This window comes from Zonotrichia albicollis, chromosome 6 (assembly GCF_047830755.1).
Source record: "Zonotrichia albicollis isolate bZonAlb1 chromosome 6, bZonAlb1.hap1, whole genome shotgun sequence".
NCBI lineage: Eukaryota > Metazoa > Chordata > Aves > Passeriformes > Passerellidae > Zonotrichia > Zonotrichia albicollis.
This window is the reverse complement of record NC_133824.1, coordinates 42,045,037-42,062,725: the sequence shown is the minus strand read 5'-3', so window position 1 is coordinate 42,062,725 and position 17,689 is coordinate 42,045,037. Positions and strand designations below refer to the sequence as shown.

At 39.6% G+C, this 17,689-nt stretch overlaps 1 protein-coding gene and 1 long non-coding RNA gene across 11 annotated transcripts in view; one reads left to right on the top strand and one right to left on the bottom strand.

The window, feature by feature from the left end:
• The first annotated feature begins 6 nt into the window (after positions 1–6).
• Positions 7–17,689, top strand: part of KCNC1 (potassium voltage-gated channel subfamily C member 1) — a 123,533-nt gene continuing 105,850 nt past the window's right edge. For all 9 annotated transcript variants that reach the window (XM_014266711.3, XM_014266710.3, XM_074543353.1 and 6 more), the window contains exon 1: positions 7–576. In XM_014266711.3, coding sequence (XP_014122186.1) covers positions 7–576 — 570 coding nt within the window. The remainder of the gene's footprint in view (positions 577–17,689) is intronic.
• Positions 1,627–13,737, bottom strand: LOC141729382 (uncharacterized). 2 transcript variants are annotated; one of them, XR_012580869.1, is made up of 4 exons: positions 13,456–13,737; positions 11,865–11,947; positions 4,587–4,669; positions 1,627–2,194 (listed from the first exon to the last, which is right to left on the bottom strand). It is a non-coding gene; the product is annotated as an uncharacterized LOC141729382 (long non-coding RNA). The 2 variants fall into 2 exon arrangements; XR_012580868.1 differs by having other exon boundaries at positions 1,627–2,178.

The window sequence follows — 17,689 nt, the reverse complement described above, 5'->3', positions numbered from 1 at the left end:
GACGAGATGGGCCAGGGCGACGAGAGCGACCGCATTGTGATCAACGTGGGAGGGACTAGGCACCAGACTTACCGCAGCACCCTGCGCACCCTGCCCGGCACGCGGCTGGCCTGGATCGCTGAGCCCGATGCCCACAGCCACTTTGACTATGATCCCCGCACGGATGAGTTTTTCTTTGACCGGCACCCGGGCGTCTTCGCCCACATCCTGAATTACTACCGCACTGGCAAGCTGCACTGCCCCGCGGACGTGTGCGGGCCCCTGTATGAGGAGGAGCTGGCCTTCTGGGGCATCGATGAGACCGATGTGGAGCCCTGCTGTTGGATGACCTACCGGCAGCACCGCGACGCCGAAGAGGCTCTGGACAGCTTTGGTGGGGCTCCCCTGGATAGCAGTGCTGAGGACGGAGACATAGATGGCACCGGAGACTCTGGTGATGGTGAAGATGAGCTGGAGATGACAAAACGCCTAGCACTTAGTGACTCCCCAGATGGCAGGTCTGGGGGCTTCTGGAGACGGTGGCAGCCCCGCATCTGGGCACTCTTTGAGGATCCCTACTCCTCCAGATATGCAAGGGTAAGCAATGCAATCAGCACCCTCATCAAAACACTCAAACCTCGCTGCGGTCCCACTTCCTCCCAGCATCACCAGGGCTCTCTCCACTGTCAGAGCAGAGCAGCCATCCATGTGTGTGGCCATACAAAAATCACCACGTGGGGTCCATGGGGATGTAGCCCACACTCTGAAGCAGGCCCCAGGCATGGGGAACTAGTAGATACCAGGCCCGAGCCTATGTACTCAGATGTGGGCCTCCAGAGACCCTTATTTTCTAATAAGCTCCTAAAACTCCCGGCCTGGGGCAGGGTCCCGGTCATAGGCCAGAGAGGTCTCCATTACACCAGGAAATTTCCCTCTATGCATAGATTCTTACAGTCAGACATCCCCCAGTAAAGAGAGACACCTTGTCCAGCACTCTTACAAGCTAATGGCTCTCTCCCCTTTACGAGATGGGGAAAGGATTATGGGAGCAAGCATTCCCAGTGGTACCAGGGGATTTGGAGAGTTTCAGCCTGCACTGGAAAGGGAGTCAGTGCCTTTCTCTTTTCTCATACATACCAAGTTAAATATTTATGAACATGCTTCTCTGAAAATGGGTAATTCAGCTGCTCACTCTGTCTCTTTTTCCCTTGTGGGAAATGCAAAGTATTAATCAGAGGAAAGGGTTTCATTCATGTAGAAGGGACAGAGTGTTTGACAGGTTTCTTGCCTGCTACTGAAGGACAACTCCTCCCCTCCTGGTGCCTGCGGTTGTTTTGGAAAGGGAATGCACACTGGTGCAGCTCACACAAAGGTATGGATAAAAATGGTCTGTAACAGTCATCCAACTGCTTTAGGCACCTCCTCATGCTATGAGAATAATTACATTAATTAGGGGCTGATTCTGCTCCTGAAATCAAAAGTACTGAAAACATTTGCTTCAGGAACAGCAGCAGGATTAACTCCCAAGATAGTCAATTTGATAACTAGGGAAACAGATGGAGGATAGTGCCTTCATAAAGAAATTGGTTGGCATAGGCTCTACTCTTAAATGTACCTTTGTTAGAGCTTAATTTTTGCCAGACCTCAGTAAGGATGAGTGGTGCTTTGGTGGGGGAGGGTGATCAGTGTTCCTGAGAAGGATCAAAGAAGTGAGATCAGATTAGGGAGAAAATTGGATGGATGGAGGAAAGAGAAGTGGAAATGCAAGGAGCAGGGAGCTGGCTGTGTATGAATGGGTGGCTGAATAGCAGCTGCCGGAGACTTGGTCTGAGCAGAGATCTCCAGCAGGGAGACACCAGGTCTGCAAACTGAATGAATGGGGAAAGCTGGAGCAGAGCCTGGAGTTATATCTTGGTGCATTTCTAAAGATTCTTGTTTGTACACCATTTGGACACTTCCTCCCTGAACAAAGGAGTTCATATTTTAAATTAATTCCTTTAAACAGCATGGAGGATTAAGGAATAATAGAATATTTACCACAAGATGGAAAGATGATGCTGTTGTATTGCAGCTTTCAAATTCCTGGTTTCTGCCAAGGGAACAAGGCTGGAGGGTATCCTTGAAAATGCTTGGTTTCCATTAATCAAGCCCAGTGTTAGCAGGCAATCTGAATGGCAGATCTCTCTGGTACCCAGGAATCTGTTGGTAAAACATACTTCAAGTGAAAGTAATTTGCTTGTTCAAGGTTTTGGGAAATGGTTCAAAATCCAAATGGATAATGTTGTCCCAATGAAAAGAATACAGAGCTTAAAACACCCTTTTTCTTGGAGGCATTACGATATTTTAGGAGAAGGACAAGAATTTATAACCAATATTAGCAGTCTTTGTGATGCACAGGCTGGAATTCTAGACGGATATAAATTCTCTGAGGGTATTTTCATTTAGCAATAGGTGTTTAATAAAATGTTTTGGCTTTGTTGGGGTTTTTTTTTGAGCGGATGATGTACCATTTATTCACATTCACTTGTGCATACCTGTTAGAATCCAACTTCTGATTTACCTCTGACTTGTTCTTTCCTTAGAGGATTGTTAAGACTAGATAAATATGAGTACTCTGAATATTTCATGGGTTAAATATGATTCTTTAACTTGTATCTATGGAGACGTAGGCCACATGCATTAATATTTTGCATGAAGGAAGATGGCTTTCCTCATCAACACATGCACACACTGTCCATTAAGAAGACATTATAGGACACTTAACATTTCCTAATAAAAGCCATAAGTTATGGTTATGGATGTAAAAAGAGATGGGAGTTTGATTTATGCTCCTGTAACCTATCACAGACATTGAAAAAGACCTGAAGCTCACAATAGCTAATTTATAGTAAAATAATTGATAACATCATTAACACGCGAATGGTATATTAAGGAAATTATTGGTAGAGTCAGGCAACAAATCACTGTTACCCCACTTCTAATTGAGTCCGCTTCTTTTAGTTACAAACTGCAATTTGTGCAAAAATCTAAATTCACAATGCCATTTTGTCAAAAAAAAAAAAAACCCACAAAATTTTCTCTTCCTAAAGGGAACTGAGATCTGTACTAAGGGTGGTTATTACAGACCTCTGATGTTTACATATGGCACCAAAATGCATGTCAAAATAACATCTCAGTGTAAGCATCAGTTTACATAACCATTATAGTGTTACACTTGGGCAAGTAAAAGGAATACAGTCTCTGAATATTAAGATTAAATGAAAATCTGCATATCTGTATAAAGCAAGATTCTCTGGACTGTATTGGTATCCTAGATCAGTGAATGTTTAGGAACTGTATATGAAAAGCTCAGCATTTACTCAAATCCAGCCATTCTTGGAGGATTTTGATGGACGCTGCTTGCAAATACAGGTACATTTGACTGTTTTGCTTCACCCCCACCTGACTCATACTAAATTACTTCTGAGCTCCTTGTAGACAGCCAGGGAAGACTGGAAGTGCATTTGTATACGTCAGGCAAAATCAGCTAACTCTGCAAATTTTGTTTATTTCTTACTTTGATTAGGCAAAGCTCCTAGTCACCAATCATTTGTCTTTAGGTGCAACATAGTCAACGGTTGCTTGTTAAAACAATAGTGGCTGATTTTAATTAATTTCAAGTTTTTTCTGCTCTAATTTCTTAATAATGTAGTTCTTTCTAAAAAGAGGAAACACTTCAAAATTGCATAATCTTCTATATCTATAATAAGAAAAGACAGTTTGTTTCAAATGACAAACTGCCTTAGACATCTATCTTAGTAAGATAAACAGGTATTACACTTCTCCTTAACCTAAAGAACCCATGTTTGGATATCAGAGGCAAAATCTTGTGCCTTGAGATCTGAACAGAGTAACAAAAGATGATGGGAAAGATCCAGGGATCCAAAATCATCTGTCCAGACAGCTAAATATCACTGACCATACCTAAACTGATGTTTCTTTGAAGCTCATTAGAACTGTCCTTTTTGCATCATCAGACAACTTTGTAAATTAATTTATTCTAAGTAGGCAAAAAGGGGGAAATACAGCCAGCCAGAAAGCTGTGCTAAAGCAGCAGAGAGTTATACTGTGGTAGAGTTCCTGCCCTCAGTACTTACTAGACTTCATAGATCCCTCAGTACACAAATGTGTGAAAAATATTTTCTTGGCATCCTCTCCCCTTTATATTTATGTCTGGTCATGCTGTTCTTCCACTAATAAAGCTCCCACTGACTTCCTGGCGAGTTTGGCCTGCAGGTATCTAACATATTTATTCCCCTTCCTCCTCCTCCTCCTCAGCAGGATAAGGTTGTGTTTGTGTTAATTCAGATTCCTTGGGTTACTCAGTGTTTGAGAACAAGGAGCTTTCAGCTGAGATTGTGCCTACTGCTCATTCAAATTGGACAGTTAAGCTTTTTTAATGAACTCTCAGGAAAGCTTTTGTAGTCCTTCCAAATAAACCTTTACTCTTTTTTAAATAAAAGCTGGTTGGGGTCCTATGGAAAGTCCTCAACAGCTTGACTTGCAATCCTGGCATATGCTGTACCACTTTGATCTGTAAGAGGAAAAGCAAAACTCTCACTACTCACCCTTCCCTCATGTTTCCCCTTCACATCCTGCAGAAGAATCTGCTTTCCTCAGTGGGTGACTTTTGAAGGACAAGTTTCTGACACTGAGAAGGAGACAGGAAAAAGGACAGTGGTAAAGAGATGAGAGAAAGGTATTCCCCAGGGATTTCTTCCAGCTTTCTTTTGTACATTCAGGAGCATTTCAACCTTGCTGTGTTCATTTAAACTGATTTTTCTCTATATAAAGTACAACCCATAGGTATGAAAAGGCTTATGGGATCCTAGTTCCTGAATAACCACACTGTCTTGAGGATTAGAGGCTGGGGTGATTCTGCTCTTTCCTTACCCTTGGCCAGCACAGCTTAGCTCAGGAATTGAGGCAGATCTCAGGGAGTGGGAACAGATACTCCTCATCCTGCACAAGGAGAGCTTATTCCATAGATGTGTGGTGCAGGACATGCTTGGCACAGGAGGACTCCACAGACAGTGGTCTGCAGCCTCCCACCAAGCAGGAGCAGAGGGGATGAGAGCTGCCCTGCTCGCTTCCCTCTACCCTCCTCAGGGACAGCTTCCAAGGGGCCCTGCTGGAGCTGCTCTCCCACCCTGAGCCTTTCTGGAAGGTGTCTCCTGCAGAGCCATATCTAATCCTGCACTGAGGCTGGCTGCAGGAATTCTCACCATATACTGTGACAATTAACGAGACAGCCTAATTTTAACTGCACGCTGCATTACAGCTCTGGAAAAATGAGAATCTTTCCACATCAAATGAGGTTTCCCTTGCACGTGTAGTATAATAGAATTACAGACATCTATTAACTACCATTCTATCATTCATTATTAATATAGTTCCTAAAATTCCATTTTATTCCTATTTTCTCCCATCAAGGAACACGTTACTGCAAATCCTTACATAACCCACTAGTAAGCATGGTAGTCTTCTCTGCATCCTGACCAAAGAAACCTTTGCAATGCCAGCTAGAAAGTGTTCACTGCTCCAAGTCAAATATCCAATCCCCATCAAATTGGTGACGGTGGGAGCAGGTACACAAGAAACTCCTGGGAATTGTCCATCCAAATTCAGAAGTAATATGTTTTTAAACTACCACACACAATAAAAGAATTAAAAGTATCAGAACAGCCATGCAGAATCACAGCTTCACCAGTTTGAGCTGCTCAGAAGCACACAGGAAGATATGATGTCTGCCCAGAAAATCTTACAATCTCTTTGAAGTCACGATCTCACAGGGAGATGAGAGAGATGATGTTACCCACCTGACAATTCCATGGCTGCCTAGTACAGACTTAGCAGCTTGGATTCAAGGACATTTTTTTAAAATCTATCTTCCTATTTCCAATTTTATTTGTATTATTCTAAAACCTTAAAAAAGAACAGCATCTGTTGCCATTTTAATTCAATTTTTTTGATCTCACTTAATTTTAATGTTTCTAGGTTACAAAATTTACTTCATTTAGCCCAGGCTGTGATTGTATGGATCATACCATCATATGCATACACATATATATGCCTTCCTATTGCTGCCACCTCCTACGATGCTGAGTGGGATTTCCATATGAGGAAGGACTTCAAAATTAAACCACCCCAAAATATTTCTGCAGAAGTAACCGTGGTGCCACTGAAATCAATGTGAATTTAGTGGCTGGTTTCAGAAAGATATTTGGTCCCTTCTCTCTTTAATCCATCCCTATGTACCTTCAGTTATTTTCTTTGCCCTTCTCCTGACATTTGCTATTTTGGTTTTGGTTAGGGCAAAAAAGGCAACAAAATACTGGTAATTCTCTGTTGGTCTATCATGAGACAAAGGAGAAAAAGATCTGTGGATCAATTATAATATTTCTATTTTAGAACTATTCACAGAACTGTGGTGTATTAGACTATACCTAGGAAAACTATTTTTCCATTTTGTTCTTCCCTTCTGCTGTGCGATCTAGCATGTAACAGTCTTATTTGTACAAATGCATAGCGTATATTTACAGTAGTACTTTAGTAAAGTCTATACATACTGCCTTTCTCTTAACATAAGGAGAGATGTTAGCAACAGAGGGCCCAGCCTTACTGTTATTGAAACTCAGCCAAAATTACCACCAACTTCAAGGATAGAAATGAATTTTCCTGCAGTATGGTTCAGAGTAAAAAATTAATTGCTGTGTGCTGCTTTTTTTAATAGACACGGTGCCTATTTCCATTCCAAAGCACTGAAGTGCAATAGATCTTAGCAATTTATTAGGAGCATACATATTCAAATACATGTGCTCATAATCTTTTAAAGACATGAGCATCTTTAGCACACTGCATCAAAACAGAGCTCTAATACTGACAAAGCTCATCATGATCTTATTGGCTTTTTCTACTGCAAATGACTGTAGAATACATCCCCCTTTAAACCACATGACTTCAATTAATGTTCAACTAAATCATATCCAAGCGCTGTGTTTCGTAATAGAAAGGGCAAGCAGGGGTGTTCTGATTGAAAAATTGGGCCCTAACTGATAATCAAGTGCGTAATTCTTTCTCATGCAAATATAGATGGCAAAACTGAGTTTCCATTTTGTATAAGCTTGATTTTATGAGATTTGTGTGCATTCTTGGGGTATAAGACTGATAGAAAAGCCATTTTGAGATCTTTGCAATTGTCTTACAATTAGCTGCTCAGTTATTATATGCTGAATTTGATCTGAGGAAAGAACAGTTTAGAAGGCTGACTTGGCTTTCCCTGCTGAATATTGAATTACATAAATATGTGATTCACTCCAAATGGTACACAGAAGCGGTAGGATCGGATGAAATCAGAGAAATCTATGAATCCATGGAGAACCACCTCCTCCCCCTGGAATATAAACCAAATGCTGTCATTTCTAGAATAATTTTTACATCTCTCTCCTGTGCTCACTAAGTAACCAGATTTTGCTATCTTCACTCCTACTCCTGTAGTGATAGCTTACTCCAGGAATATCCCCATTTCCGTCAGGCTGAGAACAAGGTACCACCCAACACGGGTAAAGGTAAAAGGACCAGGCCCTAATTGATTTTAATTTCTTTCTGATAAGATTTATAAAATGTAACAGAGGCGCTAATAAATCATGCAATAAAAATTATGAATAAATCGTGGGCCAAGGCTTTTTGCAGTGATTTCTTATGATGTAAGACCCTTTAATGACAGTAAGTTAAAATTGCATTGTAATGGCCTTTTGTAAATGCAATAAATCTCAGATTTCAGTGCGCTGCAGACAGCCAGCAATGTGTGTGCTGCACATGAGCTACCAATACAAGCACACACTGCTGGCACACACTTACGTAATTATGTTGATACTTCAGGAGAAGCAGTAACTCTCAGCACTGCTAGATTGACTTTGAAAAATCTTGGGTCAGGACCACTGAGGTGTTATGACTTCAAGAAATAGCTTAAAATGTCATACTGGCTTTTTCCTTGGAAACCTGGGAGAGAATGTCCCTTTTAAGAGGCAATAAAATGGATTATTTGCTTTTAAATAGCAAAGGCAAAACCTATTGCTACTGAGTCTTATAATTTTCAGAGGCAAATACAAGTTAAGACATACATTTTCACCTGCACAGCCAAACCAAATTGATCTTCTCTTCCAAATGTTCTTGATCATCTACCCATTCACAAAAAAAAAATTAAAGGTACACAGAGATACATCAGCGGTTACTTAATAACTACTTGTTTCTGCAGCAGAGTTTCTCTTGCTGCCCACATTTGCCCTCAAAAATCACATTCTTAAACACAAAAAGATCTGGTCAGCTTGGGTTGCTTATCATTTAACATGCCTAAGAAAATCAGCTGCAGATTTCCCTTGAAAATTCATTCCAATATCCCTGCTCTATATATCAGCTTGGGCTTCTTGCAGTTTTCAATTGCACCAGATCAATTGACAGGTATAGATGGTGCAGGTCAGTTCTGTGATTTATCCAGTTATAAATTAAATTAAAACCTTCAGTCAGAATGTTTCAGACTTGATAACAGACTTCAAAACAAAATGAAAAGGAAGAAATCTCTAAAATGCTGAGCACCTACAACCTCGAGCAGAAGGGAGGTCACGTCCTAGAGCAGAAAAGGACACAGGCAGGAAGCGAACAGACCATCGCTAAAATCCCACCCCACTTTGTAGGACCACAGTCCCAACTACCACTGATTTTAGTGGGATCCAAACAGAGACCCATGCAGATCTATTTCAGGTAAAAATTTTCAGGACAAGGACAATTGTGTAATTGCCACAACACGCAATGCAAAAGGGCTTGCCTTCTCAGCAGCCTTTGATCTCTACTCTAAAAACACCACAACATGATCTCAGCCACATTGTGCTATTCCTGTTTCCCTTTTTAGCATGGATCTCCCCTTCTCATCTAGTGTGGAGTTCTGCAAGAAATCTAGTGACAGTACGTCTTAGCACTTCTCGGGAATGTGTCCCGCATAATGCAGAACTGATTTTAACTCAGGGTTTCTCAGTAAAGCACTTGTAAGGACAAACCAAGAGCAACCTGACTGTGCTCTCATAGCTCAACCAATACCCAGACAGAGGCAACTGCTGTGGGATGATGGTTGGCTTTCAGGTTTCGGGGCAGTAGCAGATCAGCTTAGGTCAGAATTTTGCTCAAGTGATATTGAGATTTAGTGTTCTGTTGTTTAGTGTTCAGCTGATAGGAGTTCACTGTCTATCCTACCAAGAAGTCCCTGAGGTGCTAGGGATTTTATTAAAAGACCTAATGTAAATTTCAAAACTGTATAGATTACTTAAAATGTTAGTTATGTCTAAGCAGCAGGAAATCAATAGTGCAAAAGTGTATTCACTGGTCTAAAGAAAGTATCTTTTGGAGAACCTGCTCTAAGTAGAAACTAAGTAAAGAAGCTCAGTTTTCACTGTGTCAGTGCCATGGATTACAGGCAAATAAAAGTTTGAAATTGAAGTAAAAATTTTATAGTATCTTCAACTCCAAACCACAAATTTATCTTCATGTCCATATTACCATCAGCTGTAAGAATGTCTAAAACTGTGCATTTACTGTTCCCAAAGCATATCTTGGTTGGGACAGCAGGGTAAGCCTTGGCTCTTACTGGGTGATTTTTAACATTCATTCAGAACTTTCCCACATGTCCTGAGACAAGTACACAGACCTACACGGTGGAAACGTACAAGACAACAAAAAACAAAACCCTCAAAAAGTCCCCAAACCTGCGATTTGTACAAATGATTGCAAGCAACCGAATTAATGCAGTTTATAGAATGAGAATTTGTTAGAAGATCTGACCAAAGCCCCGCTTGCTTGCCTATGTTAGCACTGAAGGATCCTCTCAGGAGCAGCATCTGCAGCATGCCAATAGTGCAAAGGCAGGTCACACGTATTTAGCTCAGCAAATGAACATTTGCAATGGGCCCAAGCACACACCACATTTTATTAGCTCAGTATGGCACATCATTTGGGTATGCTTCAGCCCCTCTCATTTTCTTTGAATTTTACTGTGTGTGAAATCATACAAGATGTTTAATCTTACTATGTTGATTTCAAAATAGAAAAACAAGATTTCTAAGGTTATTTGCTTTGCACTTTTTCCTCTCTCCCTTACTGTATGTTTATTTCAGGAGCTAGCACAATAGAGTTATAATTTCTGTGACACCTCTAAATGCTTGTACTATAAAAACAGCAAGTTGACAGCATCTAAGGGAAGGCTTTACACTATACTCAGATGTAGTGTTTTCCAAATAAACCTGGACTGCAGCAGAAGATTCCCCAAGGCTGTGATCCTTCCAAAGGTGCAGTGTGTGCCAGTGCACAGACAGCAGGGCTTCTCCATCGCCACCTTCTCCATCCCTCCTGCACCCAGGAAATCTAGCAGTCACTTCCTACATCTTCACTTCTGAGGGCAGACTCATGGAAGGGTATCACCATGTGAGTTCAAGCTTAGAATTCCCAAAACACTAACCATGAATTTGTAATTTTTTTTAATGCATATTAAAATTTCCCAGTACCTACAGCGTTGTTTCTGCATGTGCCCAAAACTGCCTTAGCACTGTTGGCAACTACCTTATATCAAAGCCTGGTTGATGCCCATAATTTTCCTTCACTAATAGGAAAATCCTTTAAATGAACTTGCCAAATACATTGTGAATATACACTGTTGTAAAAAATATACTTAAACAAAAACATGAGATATTTGTGGTACGACACAGTTCCCTCGACGCAATAAACTAGTTGCTACTGTATTTTGCTTAGAATGTGAAATTTCAAATTTAATATTTTCCTCTCACTGCACAATTTCCATCCATCTCTGCTTGGGAGTCCTCCCCACTTCACAAAGCTGCATAATCCAGGCAGTTAGTGAAGTTAATCCAATTTGCACAGCATGAGGATTTCATAAACCATTATACTGGGAAGATGGCAAAGTAGCATTTCCCAATGATGTGGAAGAGGCCGTTCCTCTGTGGTACTTCTGGGCTACTGAATTTAGCAAGATCAATAGCACAAACCAGATATACATAGTGGCATTATCAGAGATGGGTTAATGTTGGCATATGACAAGACTGGTCCTTTTATTTTCACTCACTTTTTGGAAATAAAGGTAGGAAATAACCTGGTAGGAAATAACCATATGTTGTCCTCATGCATTGGACTTCAGGATGAGCCATGCATTATGATTTTGGGATCTCTGTGCAACCCTATGGAGAAAGAATGTGCAAAATGCACAGAAAAGTAGGAGGTGATATGAGAGTAGATGGTATGCAAAATTAGAGAGGACTTTTCCACCCCAGAGCCTGAGCAATTCTGCCATGCTGCAAAGCGAGTTCCAAAGTCAGTGTGAGGACACATCACATGATTTGTTTTGAAAAGATCTACGTTTCCCAGGGCTATCAATCTGTCACCTTTCACTCATGCCATGGAAATAAAAGCATTTTTAAAATCTCTGAAGGCTGCCTTTTCATCAATATTTTAACATAAGCATTCTTTTAATTTAAATGGAGATTGATCACTTATATTGTATTACTTCTTAATAAAAAACCATTATCATCATTAAAGGAAAGTGACCTCAATGAAATTATTGCCAGGAAAAATCTGACTTGGAAAAGCACTAAAACAAGTCTTTGCTAAATCCGAGCCTTTTACAGCATGTATGTTTAGTTCTGGTTTTAACAACCAACACACAAGTGATCAATGGGCATTCTAGCTATTACATTCACTGCTTTCATGATACACTTAAAACTAGTCCAAAATCTTACTGGAAACTGTAAAGGGTACGCTGTTAAATATCCCTCTCTGCTATAACTCACCCTATATAGGAAGACTTGCCAGGGACGCTAATGAAGCGAAGATGGTTTTGCAGTTTTACCATCTGTTATCAAACATACTCCTGCTATAACAGAAACACAATTGTATTAGAATTCAGAAGTGACAAAAATTGAAATAAAAATTTTCTTTCATTGTTTAAATAGTTTTGCTGCATAGTACAAAGAACAAAATGTTTGGACGATTAATAAAACATCTCGGGGCTGCTTAAATTAAGAAACAAGATGCAGCAAAAGAATAGTGATGAAGTTGAACATAACCACAACACAAAAGAGATATAAATAAGAAACCATGTTATTCCACAGCCTTCAGGTTTAGACTTTAATTCAGGACAACATACCCTATTTTTATATTCTACAGGAAAAAAAAAAAAAAAGTAAAAAAAAAAACCCATTTGAAATGTAAATGTCACTGAAAAATTTTTAAATGCTCCATCTACACTAGCTTTGTGATGATTGTAAAGTGCTTAAGAACAGCATGCCCCTAACCCTCTTGCCATCCTAAGTAAGGACCTCCGGGGTAAAAACTAAAGAACACTACAGTTTAACTTCACTTATGTGCACTGGACTATAAATGAACACTTAATATTTATGTGAATCATTGTCAGTGTCAAGTGAGATGAAGCTTATAAAAATAGATCCAAATCAGGGAATGAGTTCTAAGACTCAGTGGGTAAATGCCTTTTTATGTACGGTATTATTTATAGATATTTTTTAATCTGTTCTGTCATCTTGTCTCTTAAATTATTAGAAAGTAAGAAAGAAGGAACTATAGCAAATGTAGAAAGAGAAATATTACTGGGAGCTGTGGCAGAATATGAGCAAAAGCCAGGAAGTTTAAAGCTGTGCCCCTAAGCCCCTTGCTTTCTATATGAAAACAGTTCCAGCCTATTTTGCAATTAAAGATGCACTTTTTAAAACTAACTATGCTGTTGAAATAGGAGGAATGGTATTTTCCAGACTCTCAGGCATCCCTAAGACTTGCTACCACATCTAAAAACAAGTTAATCTCAAGCCTGTTTCAGGCATTGGGCTGAGTCCTGTCTCCATGGTCTCATGAAGCCTTTGACATTCTACATTAATCAAAGTCCCCTCTAGATATAAATGTTGAGCTCATCACAGCCACAACAGAAATTCCAGCATTGGATCCCAGTTTTTGTAGCTCTCTTAGAAGTCAGTGACGCGTGCAGATGGTCCCTAAGTTGATCTCCAAAGATTCTAAGCACTAAAAAACTTAAAATGTTGTTGTGGTAGCTTCGTACATCTATTTATCACATCTGATAAGGAGACTGCTGGTACTAATGCTACCCTGCATCAACAAGGTTCTGTGAGTCTCAACAATTAATAAAAAAACTTTTAAAAACTGTAACAAAAAGGACAATAATAATGAAATTATTATTAGAATTTGAAGCAAGTATTCAATATTGAAGGGCAAAATACTCCAGGCAATTAGGATGCAGGCCACCTTGTAAGAAAATTCAGAGGAATGGGGAACATCCACAAGGCTTCTGCTGGGCTCTTGCAAACAGGGGAATGTTACACTTCACACGTAGGAATCTGGGGAGGTCATACTTACTTTCCTTCTGCTAGCAGGTGGAAAACTTTCCTTTGAAGCAATTGGAGCCATTTCTTCCTTTATACAGACATATTACACAACCTCTATCTGATGGGAAATAAAGCTGGGTAAAGCAGGCAGCCGCTCTCTTCCCTGGGTCTACGTGGTTATAGAATCCTGCACAGGGAGAGTGTGTATCCATAGGCTTTTGCTTTTACCATTCAGGTATCATTTTTGTAAGCACCAAGGTGAAGTGGTTTTTGTATTCTCTTCATCCAGGTAGGATTTCAAGTCAGCTGCATGTCTGCTGAGAACAACACACAGAGCTACTCATTGATTTGAAGGCATTTCTTGCAAATATAAGCTTTTCCTGCTCTTGACTTCAATAGCAAGATCTAATTTAGACCAGTGAGAAATTGCATCTAATATTTTTGTTCTAAATCTATTTTAGAAGTGAGATGTATGTGTTTACAATTAAATTTCAATTGCTGTAAATTTAAGCAGAGGTTTCAGATGTGAATATTAGGAATAATTGGGGTATTTTTACTTCCACAAGGATATCTGAGGATATTGTTCATCCCAGTAGTCAACCAGGTTTTATTTAGCAGTATCAGTCTAACAGATGCAATTTCCACTTATGATAACTGTGGGCACATAATTAATTTTAGTAACTGCAAAACTTATAGTAGAAATACTTTTATGTGACATCCCTTGTTCCTCACTTTGACAATTGCAGAAAATAAAAAGTAAAAAGAGAGATTTCTGCTATGAGCTTGTACAACTGTCCAACTGCTTGTACAGCTTGCACAGCAGTTTATTCTAAAGTGCTGTAATGTACACAGATGGCAAAAGGCTCACAAATACATCCAGAAATTATGTGTGAAAACTACATTCACAAGTCTTGCTCTGTGTTTGAGAGACCAGAAACTGTATTTTGACAGGAATATCAATAAGGACTTGGATTCAAATGAAAAAAAAAATGTTTTCCATTTAGTCCTTACACTGCATAGGGTACTAGCCGTAATCAAGAAGAATTTCAGGATGGCATTAAACTCTCAAGCTGCATAATTCCCAATAACACTCAGTGGAGTCCTGCTATTAAAATGCCCACAGGCCACAAAAATGCTTTTAAGCCAACTCAGTTGCCTAAATTACAAATACTAGTTAACAAAATTCACCACAGGCTCGCAGCTTAGGGTGGAATATATTCTTTTTTAAATACATCTGCCTTCATTAAAATCCTTAGTGGTCACTCATGGTTTTCAATCTCTCATTATGCTGAAGCAGAGACTTTTTTTCTTTTTAAACACACAGAAAGACATAAGGCTTAAGTAAAGTCACCATGCTTGCCTCCAGCCCCTCTAGCATTTATTGCACACAGTTATTCTTCTTTCCAATTCAGCTGCTCGTGAGAGTTGCAAGGAAGGGAAACCATTCATGACTTGATCTTTTTGGTGGTTTACATTTTTGAAAGTTTTGTAGATGATATTTAGGATGCCTTCTCACAATACACAGACATTTTGGCTAAGAAAGAATATTGTATGTACCCCAGTTTCAGATCTAGGGCTGGACAAATAAATGTAGATACATTTTGGCAACAAAATTTTTTTTTTTCTCCAATTTCTCCCCCTCCTCTCAAATAACACTTTTTCAAAGCTTTATCCTTTCCCCATTAAGAAAAATCCCAGTTTCTCTTCTCTCCCCAATATTAATTTCTTTTTCTCCCTCCCACTGACTTAATAAAAAAGTGGGAAAAAAATGGTAGTCAGAAAGAAAAAAAAAAAAAAGAACAAAGCAGCAAAATTTAAGAGGGAATACCAGGAGATAAAAAGGAAATAACTTTCTGCACAATATTTTGCTAAAAACTGTAGGTAAGAAAAAAACCTTGCTTGTTTGAAATCTGAAGGACAAACATGACAAACCTTGTTGAATGTTTTCAAGGAAAAAAGGATCTTTTTTTTTCCAGATTGCTTTTCATAATTTCCATTGAGTTACTTACAAATACACATCCACCTTATTGCAGTCTATCTTGTTGAGGCGAGGGTTTTTTGTTTGGTTTGTTCAAAATTAGTTGGGAATATAAACAGCTTTCCTTGTAGGTCAGAAAAAAAAATCTTCAAATGATTCTCAACCTGGCACTGTGGTTTTTTAGCTTTTTCTGGACACAAAAATACTCCCTCTTTTAGAAGCATCAATATGTTCTTGTCCTTCTGATAGTTCCTCTTACACCCAGAGTCTGTAGCACCAATTCTGGGTTTTAAACAGCATTTTAATCACTGTTGAATAGCTGCTCTCCTGCTCACAGAGCATGGGATGCTATGCTGTGGAGGAACTGCAGTCACCATCAGACGTGAGAAGGACATTCCTGAAGTGGAACTGCAGAAAATAGTGGTTGCAATGTAAGCAGTGAGAAGGAGAATGCCTGGAGGAGGATATATCTCCCAGAAATAGGAAATGGAAGGAGTCTTCGGAGCTAGAAAATAAAATCACTGTAGGGAGAGGGAAGTCTCATCCCTCAAGGTTCACTGGATATTGAGGGACAAATAGAGTTAGGACCCTGGAAAAGGAACACAGGATGACAAATCAGTAGCTTGCTAGGAGAGAGAGACAGTCAAGAGTTTGAAATCTCAGACTGTGGCCACTTAGAGGAATTCCTTTTTCAGCAAGGTGACAACCTATTCAGAATAGTTCAAGTGAATTAGCAATATGCAGTACCTTCTGCATGTGCTGCAAGCAAAGAAACAGCCCTCATGAGAGCCCAGGAAGAAGGGGGTTTACAGTAAGATTTTTGAGGTCAAAAGAGAAGCTTTTGCTGTTGCAAGTTTGCCAAATAATAAAAAAAGGATTAGGTTCCACGTGAAAAGCTTTGTGTATTGTGACCAGTGCTAATTCTGGAGAAGCCTTTGCTGTAAGGACACGTGAGGACTTTGGACAGCCTGTTCTGATGCACTCATTTTCTTCTGTGAAGGTGAGACACCTTGATGGCTGGCACAAGAACTGAAGAACTGGGCAGGACAAAAAAAAAGAGAGAAAGAGGCCAACTTCATTTCCTTAAGAGCTCTAGAGTGGATATTTCAGCATTCCAACCTAGCCAAACTACCTTCTCCACTCCGGAGTCCTGCACAAGCATTATGTCCTTCACCACACTCACAGTCTCTTTTCAGCTGAAAAATGGGATTTCAGCAGAAAACAACTGGCTTGAATACATAGGGCACTTGTGGAAGTGAGAGCACACCACAGGCACTTGCTATATCAGACTAAAAGATGCTGTGCTGGTTCCAGCAGTGGTCCTCATACAGGAATTATTCTGGAGGTGATCCTCATGCACCCCTTTGCCGTTGTTTGATCACTTTTTTTTTTTTTAAGGGGTCTAGAATATATGAGCAATCTTTAATTGAGAATATTTGCTGTCTAATGAAAAGCTGTGGCTTCTTAATGTATTCTATTCACTGAGAACTCCAATATAAAAATATGTGTAAGATTCAGTGGCAGATATAGTGATGGGGCTGAAGCAACAAGGAGATAAGGTAGCAAAGAAAAGTGTTATAATTTTATTTGGGAAGCCCAGAAATGCACCAGCTCTTGCCACGACTTCAAATGAGACTTCTGGCAAGCCACAACTTCTTGGTAATGATTTACATCTATAATCAGGATAATAGAACATTATTTATCTAACTCTTCTGGGTATTGTGGAGACTAACAGTTGCACAGTAATTTGGAGATAAATTGGAGACACTAGATGAATTTCCACTCTCGTGTTTTCTCTAAGCAGGTGAAGTGAGGACATGACACAGAAGGAACCAAAGTTTTCTCAAAATAAATCAGAGAGATCAGAAGGCAATTTTATCTTTGCTTCATTCTGATTATTCAGCACTCCTCAGTAAGATTGACAGGAAATGAGAAAACAAAGCTTTCATGGATGAGGAAGGTAAAATCTAGTAATACTTAACACTGCATCTGCAAAACAGTTTAAAATCCACAAAATTATTTCTGCCATTTCAGATGAAAAATTAATGCAAGATGCACCCAGCACATTGTGCCAAACAGACTATCGTCAGATCTAATAAATAACTTTTAATTACATAATGAGAAAAGTTAAACATATATCTCCTCATATAAGCCTTTTAAAACAAAATCATGTAAAGTTAAACACTAACATGCCATTACCAGACCCCACATTTTAACTGGCCCTGGCTTATGGCAATCCCATAAAGTTGGAAAACAGTTTAAGTGAATTAACCCTCTCTCTCCATAA